Source organism: Haliotis rufescens, unplaced genomic scaffold (genome assembly GCF_023055435.1).
Source record: "Haliotis rufescens isolate VD_foot unplaced genomic scaffold, xgHalRufe1.0.p SCAF_1, whole genome shotgun sequence".
In the NCBI taxonomy this organism is placed as follows: domain Eukaryota; kingdom Metazoa; phylum Mollusca; class Gastropoda; order Lepetellida; family Haliotidae; genus Haliotis; species Haliotis rufescens.
In genome coordinates this window covers 48,071,087-48,085,264 of record NW_025963779.1, presented here as the reverse complement: position 1 = coordinate 48,085,264, position 14,178 = coordinate 48,071,087, and the positions used below count along the sequence as shown (strand labels likewise).

At 43.4% G+C, this 14,178-nt stretch overlaps 1 protein-coding gene across 7 annotated transcripts in view; it reads left to right on the top strand.

The window, feature by feature from the left end:
* The window catches only part of LOC124136445 (centlein-like), a 183,733-nt gene that overhangs the window by 62,548 nt on the left and 107,007 nt on the right, over positions 1-14,178 (top strand). For all 7 annotated transcript variants that reach the window (XM_048396898.1, XM_048396913.1, XM_048396908.1 and 4 more), the window contains exon 8: positions 4,760-4,863. In XM_048396898.1, the coding sequence (XP_048252855.1) occupies positions 4,760-4,863 (104 nt within the window). The remainder of the gene's footprint in view (positions 1-4,759; positions 4,864-14,178) is intronic.

Here is a 14,178-nt window from a genome sequence, read left to right as displayed (position 1 = left end):
GAAGCGGCTAAGAAGAAAGACTACTGACTCTGTTAGGGCCCCAGCCGCTTCCCTAGCGCCTCCCTCCTCTACCTCTAGTCCATCTCCTGTGCTCTCTATGTAATATGATGAAGACAAAGTTCTCTCAAATCAACGAATAAATGGAGAAATTAGCAGCTCTGGCTAAAAAGAGTCCCCAGGTCAAGAGACTGCATGGGGGACAGCCTACCCCAGCCGACTGTACCGACCAGACAATTATCCAGCCAGAACAGCCGTATGACCAGCCGAGGCCACACGGCACCGATCGACCATGGACGCAGCACAGACTCCAGGATAACTCAGCCGGCTGACCAGCCGTTCACACAGTCGACTGTTAGGTCACCGTACTGCCATGGCACGGACTCCACAGCTAATCCACCGACCATCCAGTCGATAGGCCTACCGTATGATCTTCATCAGCAGACGGTACCCAAGCCAGCCTCACGGACCGCACGAGACCATCCAGCTGAATGTTATACCAACAGAGAGTAGGATCACCATACGGGACCCGTTACTCACGGGCAGCCAGCTCAAGCCGCACAGACTTTGATCATACCCGAATCCTGGACACCGGCAGAGGATGAGGATGATTACACTGATTATCCAACCTCATCGGGAGCTTCCCATGGTCACTGGGAGGTGAAAACGGATACCAATCAGGCTGACGACTCACCCCTGTGGGATTTTACGGACGGATATACATTTGTAGAACTCATCGAGGAATTATTGGAGCTTATATCAACTGGTTTGTCTCTGGAATCAGACACATCATTCCACCATTACAGACATCATATGAAGGCATAACAGGAGACACGCCTATGACTATCAGGACTGATCAAGTCGGACTCATTCACAGCCTACTAGATACTATTGTAAGATTGCAGGAAGACTTACTCTCCAGCCAAGTGTGGATGTCTTCACAGCTATTATGGCTGCAGCGTCAACAACTCTTAGCCCAGATTCATTCTAAAGCCATCCTTACCAAGAGGTTGATAATGTCACAACACGTATCAGCTCCCACGATATTCAACGGGAAACTGCGACATGTAATAGATGAAGTCAGGCAAGATACAACAGAACGATTCCAAGCATCAACTATCAGCCTGGCTGCCAAGGCTCATGGATCTTCCCAATTCCCAAAGCGTCACTGGGACCAAAAAGATTCATCTTACAAACAGCCTCCTAAGAAGATGTTTGTCCCCTCCGGGAAGGATTCATTCCAACCAAGTCAGGGGATGACAAAAGCCAATCTTCTCAGGAATCTTTTTGTCAGCCAGACTGCAAGAAACGAGGTTTCTACCAACATGGAAGATCTTGAGGCCTATACCCTTTTGACCTGGATTGTGATTTACGCCTACCGTCTTTCCATAATACCAACTTATGAGATTGCTCCGGTTCAAGACATCATATACATTGGAGCAAGATTCCAACTAAACAAAGGATATCTATGCCTACCAGAGGATCGATTCGTCAAGACTATCACGATGATTCAATCACTATCAAGTCAACCCAGCAGGTCTCTGAGGTGGTGGATGTCTCTTCTAGGTAACTTAATGTCTCTACAGGATATGACCTTCAGAGGAAGGCTGATGCTACATCCTCTACAGTCATGGAACAATTCACTACGATCACAGACCCTAGAATTCCGGGTCTTCCAACTTAGTACAAGACCTGCATTGGTGGACCCACAGAGAACATGTGATGAATGGCATCCCTCATGCCCGAACACCATCTATTCACAGATACGTCAGATTCGGGATAGGGAGCCCATATGGACGATCTCACTGTACAGGGATTTTGGAACACCAGAGAAAAGATCTTTCATATGAATTGCAAGGAAATGAAGGCCATCTATTATGCCATCCTAGCATGAAAGATACGTCTATCTCAATCATCCATCCTTATAGCCAAGGACAAACATCACAGTAGTGGCGTATATCCAGAAACAAGGAGGAACCAGATCCAGCTCCCTGATGATGAAGACCTTGGCAGACTCCATTAATTGCTGGATGGAAGCGAGACATATACACGGGAAATTGAACGTCCTTACCGAATAATGGGGAGAATAATGGCAACAGAATGGACCTTATATCCCCAGACCTTTGCTTGGATAACCAAGTTATGGAACACACCTCACCTATATCTGTTTGCAACCTGCCAGAACTATCAACTTCCGGTTTATGTCAGTCCAGTCCCCAACCCAAGAGCTCACCAGATCAATGCGCTATCGTTGGATTGGACGAGTCTATTTGCATTCGCATTCCCACCATGGTCTCTCCTAGACAAGGTCATAGACAAGGTCATACACAAGGTCGAGGAGACAGATTGCTTGATAATCCTGATAGCACCAATCTGGCCCAGCAAGGTGTGGTTCCCCAGAATTCTAAGGCTACTAATGGAAGAACCTAACCAGTTACCTCTTCGTCAAGATCTCTTATGACAACCCAACTCCAGCATTTTCCACGACAATCTGCCCACCCTACATCTAACCGCCTAGAAGTTATCCCGCACAAGATGTAAACATCCGGATACTCTGAGCTTGCCTCGGAAGCTGTGGCAAGATCATGGAGTATTATTACTGCCTCCAGTGACCGGAAGTGACGTCAGCACTGGCAATAGCAGTGCAAGGTTAACTATGCAGGAAATGACGTCTTTTTTAGACCTTGAGAGACGTCATTTTTCAATAAAGGATGCAAAACCGGAAGTCATGTCAAAACCAGAAGTGACGTCAAAACCGGTATTAGTGTCACAAATCCAAATTTAACAAGAAATGACGTCATTGGGTGGAAATAGACCAGAAATAACTCATTATTACCAACAAGATCAACAAATATAACAGTAATTCTAGTGAAGATATCACATATTTGACTGATTCTTGAGACTTTCTGATTTTCAAGTCATTAGGAGGTATTTCAGAGAAAAATTTTCTTGATTTAGGATTAGAATCAGAGAATAATGGTTTCCAGAAGAGGATTACTGTCAATTACACTGGGATTTACTAGAGGCAGATCCCACAGGGTCCCTCTGGTATATTCTGGCAAAGATGTAATAGAGGTAGAAGTTTTCGTAAGGAAGTGAAGGTTCCTGCCATTGCATACGTCATAGCTTGATTGGTTTCAATACTATTTGGGAACAACTAGTTGTGAAATTGACAGTGAAGAGGACGTCTGTTGAAAATCTGAAAATTTTAGTTTGTGTGACTGAGGCCAAACGATAAGATTTATGGCAAAGATGTAATAGAGGTAGTATTCTTAGAATTATTAACAATGATAACTATCGTTCTATATTTTAGCTTTTTCTGGGTACACACTGTTGTACATATACATACAAGCTACTGGTGACACTGGGCACAGTCATCTTAGTCGACCAACCACTGCCTTTGTTTCCTTTTGAACAGCCATCAATCTTGGTTGAGGAAGGGCCAGAAAGTTTTTTTTACCCTATTTCACCCTATAAGGTGTTTATTCTATTTCAGAAAGGGATTTAACTTGAATTGTTATGATTGGAGTTTGATGAAACTTATGATTACGCTTAAAAAGTCACAAATCTTTTCGGTGATCTCCACATAAGGTCATGGTCACTAAAGGTCACATGAACAAAGGCTCGAATTTCAGGAAATTTTAGTTTGATTCATGAAACATCAAAGCATTTCCAGTTGGTTAAGAAGAACTATGAATAACTACACTGTTACTGTTGTGTCAAATGCCAACATTCACTCATGAAATGACTTGTAGAAAGTTAATTCAGAAGATATTGTCAGTTTGGTATGGCAACTACATATTTGTAACACTGATGATTTTGCATGTGATTGGCAAAGATTGAAGGTCAAGGGCAGTGTGAAGTAGATGTGCAGTGCAGCTTGTGTATCGGTATACATTATCTTGAGTATTTATGATTAGAATTTTGAAAAGTATCTCTGTGGGCCAGTGTGATTTTATTAAACCAGAAGTGCTTTTAACTGTGTTGTTAATGGAATCTTGATAAGAGGACTAAGTTGTACTGCATTAGACAATCTTAGTAAACATATTAGCATATGAAAAGACATTGGTAATGTCAGCAGTCCCCTGATTTGGTGGAAGTCCAAATAGTTTTGGGAGCAAATGGTTTGGAGCATTTAGGAGAAGGTAGGAATGTGTCTCTCTCTCTGTTTTTGCACATAATCCAAACAGCTTTCTTGTTTAAAGTGGAAATTGCTAGAAACAAGTTTTCATAAACTATTTTTGCTATAATACCATAATTCTCATTTTGATTAGAACCTTGGTTTGGGGGGTTATTAGAGGTTATTAGAAATTGCTTGATTCTTGGTACATGCACCATCACATGACAATTCCGGCAAGGTTGATGCTGCATCCTGTGCCGGCTGTAATTATTGTCATTGCCATTTTCCATGGCAAGGCAAGTCACTTTTAAAGGGGTTTTATGGTGGTGAGTTGAAATAATGCCCATTTATCTTAATGAATATGTCACATAAAGGTAATTCCAGTCAAATCCAGATATATCTGTGGAGCCTAAATACCATCTATAGGGAAATCAAATTTAATTCCAGAACATTGCCCGCAAATGTTAGTTTAATTTGAATAGCAATTTTTGAAAATAATGAACTCATTTTTAAAGGCACAGATTCTAAGTCAATTGTTCAACAAATTCCTGCACATTGACAGTTTCAGTTGATGTATTATTGTATCAGTTGTAGCCTGCACAGTGAGAGTGACAAGCTATAGTGTTGTTGTTCCTGTTGCAGAGTTCCAGAGGCGGATTACAGAGCTGTCAACAGAGATGGAGATCGTGCGGGCAGAGAAGGCTGACAGTCTGGCCAAGAGGCTGAATCTGGAGAACAAAATACGGGTGAGGAGAACAATTGAGGGTGCACATTCCATCATCTCCACAGCAGCTTTAGTATGGTAGAGCAGATTACAAAAATTCATAATTCTTTTGAATCCCCTATCTCTATTACATTATTGCCATAAATCCTATATTTTGGCTGCAATCACATTAAAACTAAACTTTCCAAATTTCAACAGAAGTCCTCTTCCCTGTCAGCTATTCATTATTAGTTGGTCCTGTAATACCGTATTTGACGCAGTAAGCGCCCCGCTCTAATAAGCGGGATAATTGCTCATTTATTGGCTAGTGAACAATCCCAATTAGCACCCCTTCCGATTGATCAATGTACACAAGACTTATCTATTAGCATATAATACACACTCGTGTACGTGTTAAATGCACCCTTAATTATGGGCAATGAAATTCTGGAAAAATATATGTCATATATAAACATTTCAGGTTGTCAGTATAAACCACAAAATTTATCTTTCAACTCTGATTTTTTTTCCACCAAAATAATATTCAAATAAGAGCCCCCTATTTCTAATTTTTAGAGCGCCCTGGGCCCTTATTACATCGAATACGGTAGCACTTTGGACAAGCTCTACTGAGCATGTTAAGAAAGCAACATGGTATTATTAGCTTGTGCCTTTTTCTTTGGGAAGTGTGATGTGTCATTCTAGGGCACAAATAGGGCCTGGTATCACTTTGACATGAGCTTCTTTGGTGGGAAGCCTGCCTGTGGGAGTGTGGGATAGTGGTCCTTGATGCACACTATGTCAGCTGAGTTATCTGTCTGCTTAGACCTGACCAGCGCAAGACAAATTGACACATAACCTGTAATCAGTTGCAATCATGGTAATGAGATAGACCAGGTCCACTGTGACTGTGTGTTGTCAGCGTGAGTGAACACACAAATGTGACCAGCGGCTGTAGTGTCCTGTCTTCACTGCCGTGTGGACATACAGGTGGAGGGCTTCACACCGAGTGTGTGAAACTATCAGATTGTGGTTGACTTCACACACAGCTAGCCAGACTGCCCCCTCACGCGCGTCTCAGGTGTAGGGTACACCTGACACAGGACCGGAAGCAATATGTGTCCGTGGCCACTTGTTGACTTGCCAGCGCCATGAGACCTGACTCTGCAGGGGAGATTTTCAGCTCCACTTCCCAGGCAGCTGTGGTGACATGAAACTCAAGTGGACATGTTGGTACTTGGGGGAATCTCATTGTTTGTAGGCTTTGTGTCTGGGACATTTACAATACTTGTAGTCATCATGCTGATTGTATCAAGAACATACTGTATGCAGGCCTAGGTAATCCAACCACATCCATAGGGCTTTATCAATGAGTTAAGCTCTATATTTTCTAAGAATACAATTTAGATGAATAAATTTCAAACTATAATTGCTAATTCAAAATAAATCTTGTATTGCTCACAGTGAGCTGCACTGTGATGGTTCATGTCGGTTGGCCCTTACACATATTTTAAGTGCTCCCCATTACAACTGTAGTGATACTGGAGCATCTGCAACCATCATACTCTGCAGCACAACCAACAGGAGGCCCTGCTGAACAAAACTGTCATTGGAATCAAGGTGGAGGTATTCACTTCAAAAGTTTCAAACAAAGAACAGACACCCCATCCCCCTAATTTATCATATTGTATGACTTATTCTAAATTACTTCTTAGTGCATCTACTGCTTGTTCTTGACAGAAAGGAAGAGCTGTGTGAGGTCTTGCTGAAGAAGTTGTTTCAACTAGCTGAGAGGACAACCCTATCACACAGCTCCCATGTGACCATGGAAGTGATGATGTCATGGATCCGCACATTACTGCTGTCACCCACAGAAGGAAGACCTATGTGTTGAACTCTCTTGAAATACTCTAGTGATATTTCTTGTGAATTATATTGCGCCTACGTTTTGTGTTTTTATATATTTCATATGATTTACGCCATAGCATAATTATTTAACGCCTGGTGGTGGTTTTCATGACAGTAATCTCAGGTGTTGTGTTGTTTCAAGTAGCCATCTTGAATGTTGTATTCTGTATTCTTTTGTATTGCTTGGTACTTCATTACTGACGTATTCTTGCAATAATATTGTTTATTAAAGTGGTGGTGTTTTGTGTTGTTTGCGTAAATTGTTTTTCTCAAACCCACATGGCTGGGAAAAAAGATTATGGCATACATAATCAGGAGGGAATGCATTGTGATTACAATCTGCAATCATTGCAGATACATGCCCTCTTGTAGCAAGTGTTGTTGTAATAAATCAGGGTGGGATCCCCGTCCCTTGTGCCTAAATTACACGTCCCTGTGCTCTCAGACAGCCAAATGTTAGGACTGTTTCAAGCTTCCCCCCCTCAGATTTCGGCAAATACCTGAGTGTATCTCAGAAGTGAAAGTCCCAGCAGGCCCATAAACTCTGTGCCAAGAAAAAAATGTTACACGTTTCTCAGCCAAAATATTGCCCGTCATCCCGGTCATGACACCTGCCAACACCCAAGTGTCATCAGCAACTCAGCTCCTACCACCTCTGTTGTCTCTACCCAGGCGCGGATGCTCACCACCATGACCTCCATCTACACGACTATGACCGTGACAATGATGCCCGGCGCGCGCCTGTGGATAAATCTATGCCTCTACAACAGACGTACCAGCTCTCCATGGCGCCTGTGCAGTCAATGCTATGAGCTCCTTCGGGCTACCAACAGACACCACCTCAGCCTTATCAGATGCACAGCATGGATTCACCATGGCTCCACTTCTTAAATGCCTCAGTACTTGGCACCTTCAGCTTCGGACATGGTCTCCATGCCACCGGCTACTGTAGCGTCTCTACAAGCGCCTAGGCTTCATGCATGCGGCTCTCTAACAGCCAGGTTCACTGTCTCGTGACTCAGCTTCGCCTGGCTCTTCCTCAAGGCACATGTCTTCCAGGTCTAGGTACTGTTCTTAGAGCTGCTCTCAAGATTCATCACTCGAGGGGATACCAGTCCAAGTCCTCTGAAGGGTCCTTCATACCATCCTACAAGGGATCAATATCTGACATTGATTCCTAGCTTGGTCTCAACCAGGTAGTGGACTGGATTGCGGCCCTGCTAGAGGCTGTGGCTCGTTCCCTGGGTTCAGACGTGGACAAGAAGGACACTACATGGTCTGACCCTTCCTCTGTCCCGCCTGATCCCATGATTAAGGACATGATTGCTGCCCTCGATGAGGATTTTGCCAAGTTGTCCCTCACACCCTCGTTCACGGCGCCTAAGTACAAGAAGGAAGACTTCCCCCTCCATTCCTTTGACATTACTGATCACGCACATACACTGGATGAGAATATCCACCGCTGAGGGGCTCGAATCGCTCTACCACTATCCACGTTCCCGACTGAGATCTGGAGTTCAAGAGGCACCTACTCAGTCAACCTTGGTTGTCCACCTCTCTCTTTAATGGACACGTCTTCAAGACCCATGCCAGGGTATCAGTCTTCGCCAGGGACGAGACCGCTCTGAAGGCCCTGGCTCATGTCTCACACTCCGCCTCTTTCAAGCCATCAAGGTTGGGCAACTTTCACCTGTGGCGGAACTCACTTCAGTCATGCACAGGACACCTCTTCCTCCTTTCGTGGAAAGAATCGTGAGAAAGAAAAGTTTTCCTGATCCTAACAGCCAAGGCAGGGAGTGAAGTGAAGCGACAGACATGAAGACTGGGACCTCCCTCCCCCAGTCATTCCAGTTGTCGAGACCCCAGTAGGTGGGAGACTAGGACGATTCTGTCGGGACTGGGAAATTCTTTGGGACCCATACGTCGTCAGCATCTTGCGCCTCGGGTACAAACTCATTCTGAGAGATGACCTGCATCTAACGTCATCACCCATAGCTGACACCTGCTCCCCTTCTCAACAGCAACTCCTGCACTGAAACATCAAAATGCAGCTGGCCAAGGAGACCATAGAGATTGTACACTCCCCAGCCATAACACTAGCCTTCCATTTGCCAATATTGCTTGTCCCCAACAAGGACTCCGACCAATTCCGAATAATCCACAATCTCGCTACTTTCACCAAGCTCATCCACTTTACTTCTGAGTGACCATGCTCAGGCTCCTCCGGTCCAGGATATAGGCTCATGACTCACTCATCAGCCTGGACAATCAGAATTCGTACCTCCATGTCCCGATCCATCCCTACGACAGAAAATTCCTCCGCTTCATCTTCATGGGAGTCCACTATCAGTGGGCGGTGCTAACATTTGGAATTTGGAAGGACTAAAAAAACTTACTTTTTTCCACCTCCAGTACTCCTTCCCAGAGTCATTCAGAAGATCAGGTTGACACAGATCAGGTCGACTTTGGTTGCACACTGGTGGCCAGCGGGGGTTGATTCATTGATCTCAGAGAGATCGCCGCTGCCGACCCTCTCCCACTCTCAGACTGGCCGAATCTACTGTTTCATCCACACAGCAAACATCCACACCCGGCACAAGATAGGTTACATCTACACGTCTGATCCATCTTCAACGGGCCTTAAGTGCCAAGGGTTATGCAGCTAGGGCGGCAAGACCGTCTACCAGAATTCTGTATTCCGATAAGTGGCGATCCTTTGAGAGTTTTTGCAAAGAGAGACACCCCACCTCTGCGTCTCCTCAATTTCTTTTTTCTCTTCCTGCATTGCAAGCATCGCCTGAAGGAAAGCACTATTGCAACATAAATTGTTGCCCTCAACTCGGTCTTGGCAGTTCCGGAAAATGACCAAGATCTTTGAACTCCGAGTTTACTTTGCTTCCTCTGACTGTAAGGCCAGAAGGCTAAGTTTAGACTCCCAGCTTGGGATCTTAACATAGTTCTCACCCTCCTGAGAGGCGCCCCATTTGAACCACTTCATTCGGCGTTGTAATACAACCTAAGAAGACGATCTTCCTCCTGGCTCTCGCCATGGTGGCACGTGTTGGCGAGATCCACACGCTAGTTGTTACGCGTGTCAGGTTCGAGCAAGGAGCGCATGGAGCTGTTTACCTTTGACTGTGCTGGGATTTTATAGTCAAGAACCAACTTCGTGGACCTGAGGACGAACAGGAACTCCTACTATGTCCGGTGAGAGTGGTGCAGTGTTTCATTCACCATTCCAAGGATCCAACGCTACCGCCTCTTCATTCCAGTATTAGGGACATCACTGGCGGAAGTCAGCCACTACACCATCATCCTCTGGCTTCAAGCCATTCTCTTATAAGCCTATGAGGCTGCGGGACTTGATCCTTGAGGAGCCAGCAACACGCACAAGATGTGGGTGGTCACCTCCACCATGGCGCTTCACAGCAACTGCTCTATACACGCCATTATCGAAGGTTGTTTCTGACGATCCGACACCGTTTGCGCCAGTCACTATCTACGAGATGCCACCTTAGAGGATGTACAGGGTGTCCACAGCTTTGGCCCCTTTGTGGTTGCCCAAAACAGGTCACTGCTACCAAGCGCCATTGACGCCTCCTCATATCCAGAGTCGGCCTTTCGACCTCTCCTGTGCATGTCACCTCTAACTAGGAGGCTATATGCTGCAATAATTTGGCCGGGTATGCCAGTTCTAGATTTAAATCTTTTATCTCCTATGACTGCATTGATTCCTGGATTTCACGCATACCTAACTCCCTCCCTCCCTCCCTCCCTCCCTGTCAACAGGAATGGCTGCTTGACGCCAGATTCCAACTTCTCTGATTGGCTGAGGGTTTTTGGAGAGTAGTATGGAAGATCACTTCTGAAGGTATGCTCGCCACTGATCTGTCAGATTCAGATGCTTTAAGAAATAATGCGGGATAAGATAAAAAATCTAGTAAAATCCTAGATATTTTTTATATTTGTATACTTATCTTGCATTACTGCGTCTAAAGAGACACAGAGCTCGTCACAGAGCTGCCTCCAAATGATGCCTTCAAATGTTCCAGTTTTTAGCAGTAATGTGCTGATCCATGACGTCAACACTTCCATGGTCACATGGGAGCTGTGTGATAGGGTTGTCCTCTCAGCTAGTTTAAACAACTTCTTCTTCAACAAGACCTCACACTACTCTTTCTTTCTGTCAAGAACAAGCAGTAGATGCATTAAGGAGTAATTTAGGATATGTATACAAATATTAAAAATATCTAGGATTTTACTGGGACTTTTAAAAATCAGATGTTTCAAATTCCTATGACATTCTGTGATTAAAACTCCACATTTATAGGCCGCCTCATCACATAAGATATTATTTAGGGGAAATTACTTCTGTTTCAGTCATGCCAAGTAGGCATTAATGCAGGGGTCCGGAAACCGTCATATGCGCCGGACATGTCCGATTGGGAATCTCAAATGTGCGTTTTAAAATATTGCTTACCGGACATTTTAAAAAGTATTGTCCGGACATTCTTAAATTTTGACCGGACATGATCAACAGTTAGGACTGAGCAGTTTCTGTCTGCAGTTGCAACACAATGAAGATTAACTACACTGACAAGCTTTGTTTGTTTTGATTGCTGTAAATACATCGTACCTACATGATAGTCCAATCGGTCAATCACTGTAATAGGCAATAAACTGAGTTGACACTGATTAATCGAGGATTAATTACTGAGAACATCTTGTTAATTTGAGTGAAAGGTTTTTACAACTGTACATTAATACCTTGCATCATCGATGTACCTCATTATCCTCACAATGCTACGATACGTAACCTCAGACAAGAAGCGAAAGCGTGACGACAGCCAGTCGACCGATGCAGATCAGTCGAGCGGATCTGCCAAACCCTCAAAGTCTGGACGATCATTTTGTAAGTCGTGGCTAACGGCTTTCACTTGGTTGACATACAATGAGGATTTGCAGATTTTATTTTTTTCAGTAGCTAGTCGTATATTGAATCTTGATTGACCGCCATTTTGCTTTCTCGGACGATCGATATCCAATTTTTTTATGGTCAATAATTAAGTACAGATGAAAAAAAGTATTCAAATAACTATTGCTATCAACGATATTTTAGTATTTGTGATTAAACTATCTGTCTTGTTTTTAAAAAAATCTTTAGTTTAAAAAAAACCTTTTCCCGTGAGGTCACGTGATAACCAAATATGGGATAATAGTCTCGATCCAAATGTTACAACGCATACACTTGAGCAGACTCATGAATATAACTCATGAATATTAATTAGACCGTTCACTACGTTAATAGATCGTTATTATAACAGAAACAAACGTATGTTTTCCATGTAAATCTAAAATGATATTATTTGTTATTAATTGTCCGGTGAATTAAACAATTTAAATTGAAACAATTCATAATTCATCATATTATGAATACGTAAACTTGTAATGTGTGTGAAAAGTCGTACTAAAATACGCTATTTGAAGGGGGCGTGGCCTAAATGCAAATGTCGGATTGGGATTTTAAATTTTGCGGACCCCTGCATTAATGATATAAGAAAACATGCTTTCTGTTCAAGATTCAGAAATTAAATGGGTCCTGGAGTCCTTTTGTGTTGCTGTTATTGTATTGTAATCTATGGCTCCTCCAAATAAGGAACTTTACTTTGAAGAGTTAATATTATGACAACGACCCTTTGACTTTCTAACTAAGTCTGAAATTTGTTTAGTACCATCTAATTTACCTGTAACAAAGCTCTACCATGAAAACTCAGATGTCCTAATTCTTAATTAAAACTACTCGTTTCTTTTTCATGACCATAAGTGCTGCTGTTATGTAACTATTTAACATGAGGGAACAGCATTGCTGGTAAACTTTCATTGTCCACATTCAGTGCTTTTACCGTGTAGAATGGTAGTTGGGGTATGGTAAAGTGCTAGTTATGGTCTTTACCATGGTACTTGTGACCAATCTGGATAAACTGCTGCAGGTGACATACTGTGTTTACCATGGTACTTGTGACCAATCTGGATAAACTGCTGCAGGTGACATCCTGTGTTTACCATGGTACTTGTGCCGTATCTGGATAAACTGCTGCAGGTGACCTACTGTGTTTACCATGGTACTTGTGACGTATCTGGATAAACTGCTGCAGGTGACCTACTGTGTTTACCATGGTACTTGTGACCAATCTGGATAAACTGCTGCAGGTGACCTACTGTGTTTACCATGGTACTTGTGACGTATCTGGATAAACTGCTGCAGGTGACATACTGTGTTTACCATGGTACTTGTGACGTATCTGGATAAACTGCTGCAGGTGACATACTGTGTTTACCATGGTACTTGTGACCAATCTGGATAAACTGCTGCAGGTGACATACTGTGTTTACCATGGTACTTGTGACCAATCTGGATAACTGCTGCAGGTGACCTACTGTGTTTACCATGGTACTTGTGACCAATCTGGATAACCTGCTGCAGGTGACCTACTGTGTTTACCATGGTACTTGTGACCAATCTGGATAAACTGCTGCAGGTGACCTACTGTGTTTACCATGGTACTTGTGACCAATCTGGATAAACTGCTGCAGGTGACCTACTGTGTTTACCATGGTACTTGTGACGTATCTGGATAAACTGCTGCAGGTGACATACTGTGTTTACCATGGTACTTGTGACGTATCTGGATAAACTGCTGCAGGTGACATACTGTGTTTACCATGGTACTTGTGACCAATCTGGATAAACTGCTGCAGGTGACATACTGTGTTTACCATGGTACTTGTGACCAATCTGGATAACTGCTGCAGGTGACATACTGTGTTTACCATGGTACTTGTGACCAATCTGGATAACCTGCTGCAGGTGACCTACTGTGTTTACCATGGTACTTGTGACCAATCTGGATAAACTGCTGCAGGTGACATACTGTGTTTACTATGGTACTTGTGACGTATCTGGATAAACTGCTGCAGGTGACATACTGTGTTTACCATGGTACTTGTGACCAATCTGGATAAACTGCTGAAGGTGACATACTGTGTTTACCATGGTACTTGTGACCAATCTGGATAAACTGCTGCAGGTGACATACTGTGTTTACCATGGTACTTGTGACCAATCTGGATAAACTGCTGCAGGTGACATACTGTGTTTACTATGGTACTTGTGACCAAATTTGGATAAACTGCTGCAGGTGACATACTGTGTTTACTATGGTACTTGTGACATATCTGGATAAACTGCTGCAGGTGACCTACTGTGTTTACCATGGTACTTGTGACCAATCTGGATAAACTGCTGCAGGTGACATACTGTGTTTACTATGGTACTTGTGACGTATCTGGATAAACTGCTGCAGGTGACCTACTGTGTTTACCATGGTACTTGTGACGTATCTGGATAAACTGCTGCAGGTGACATTCTGTGTTTACTATGGTACTTGTG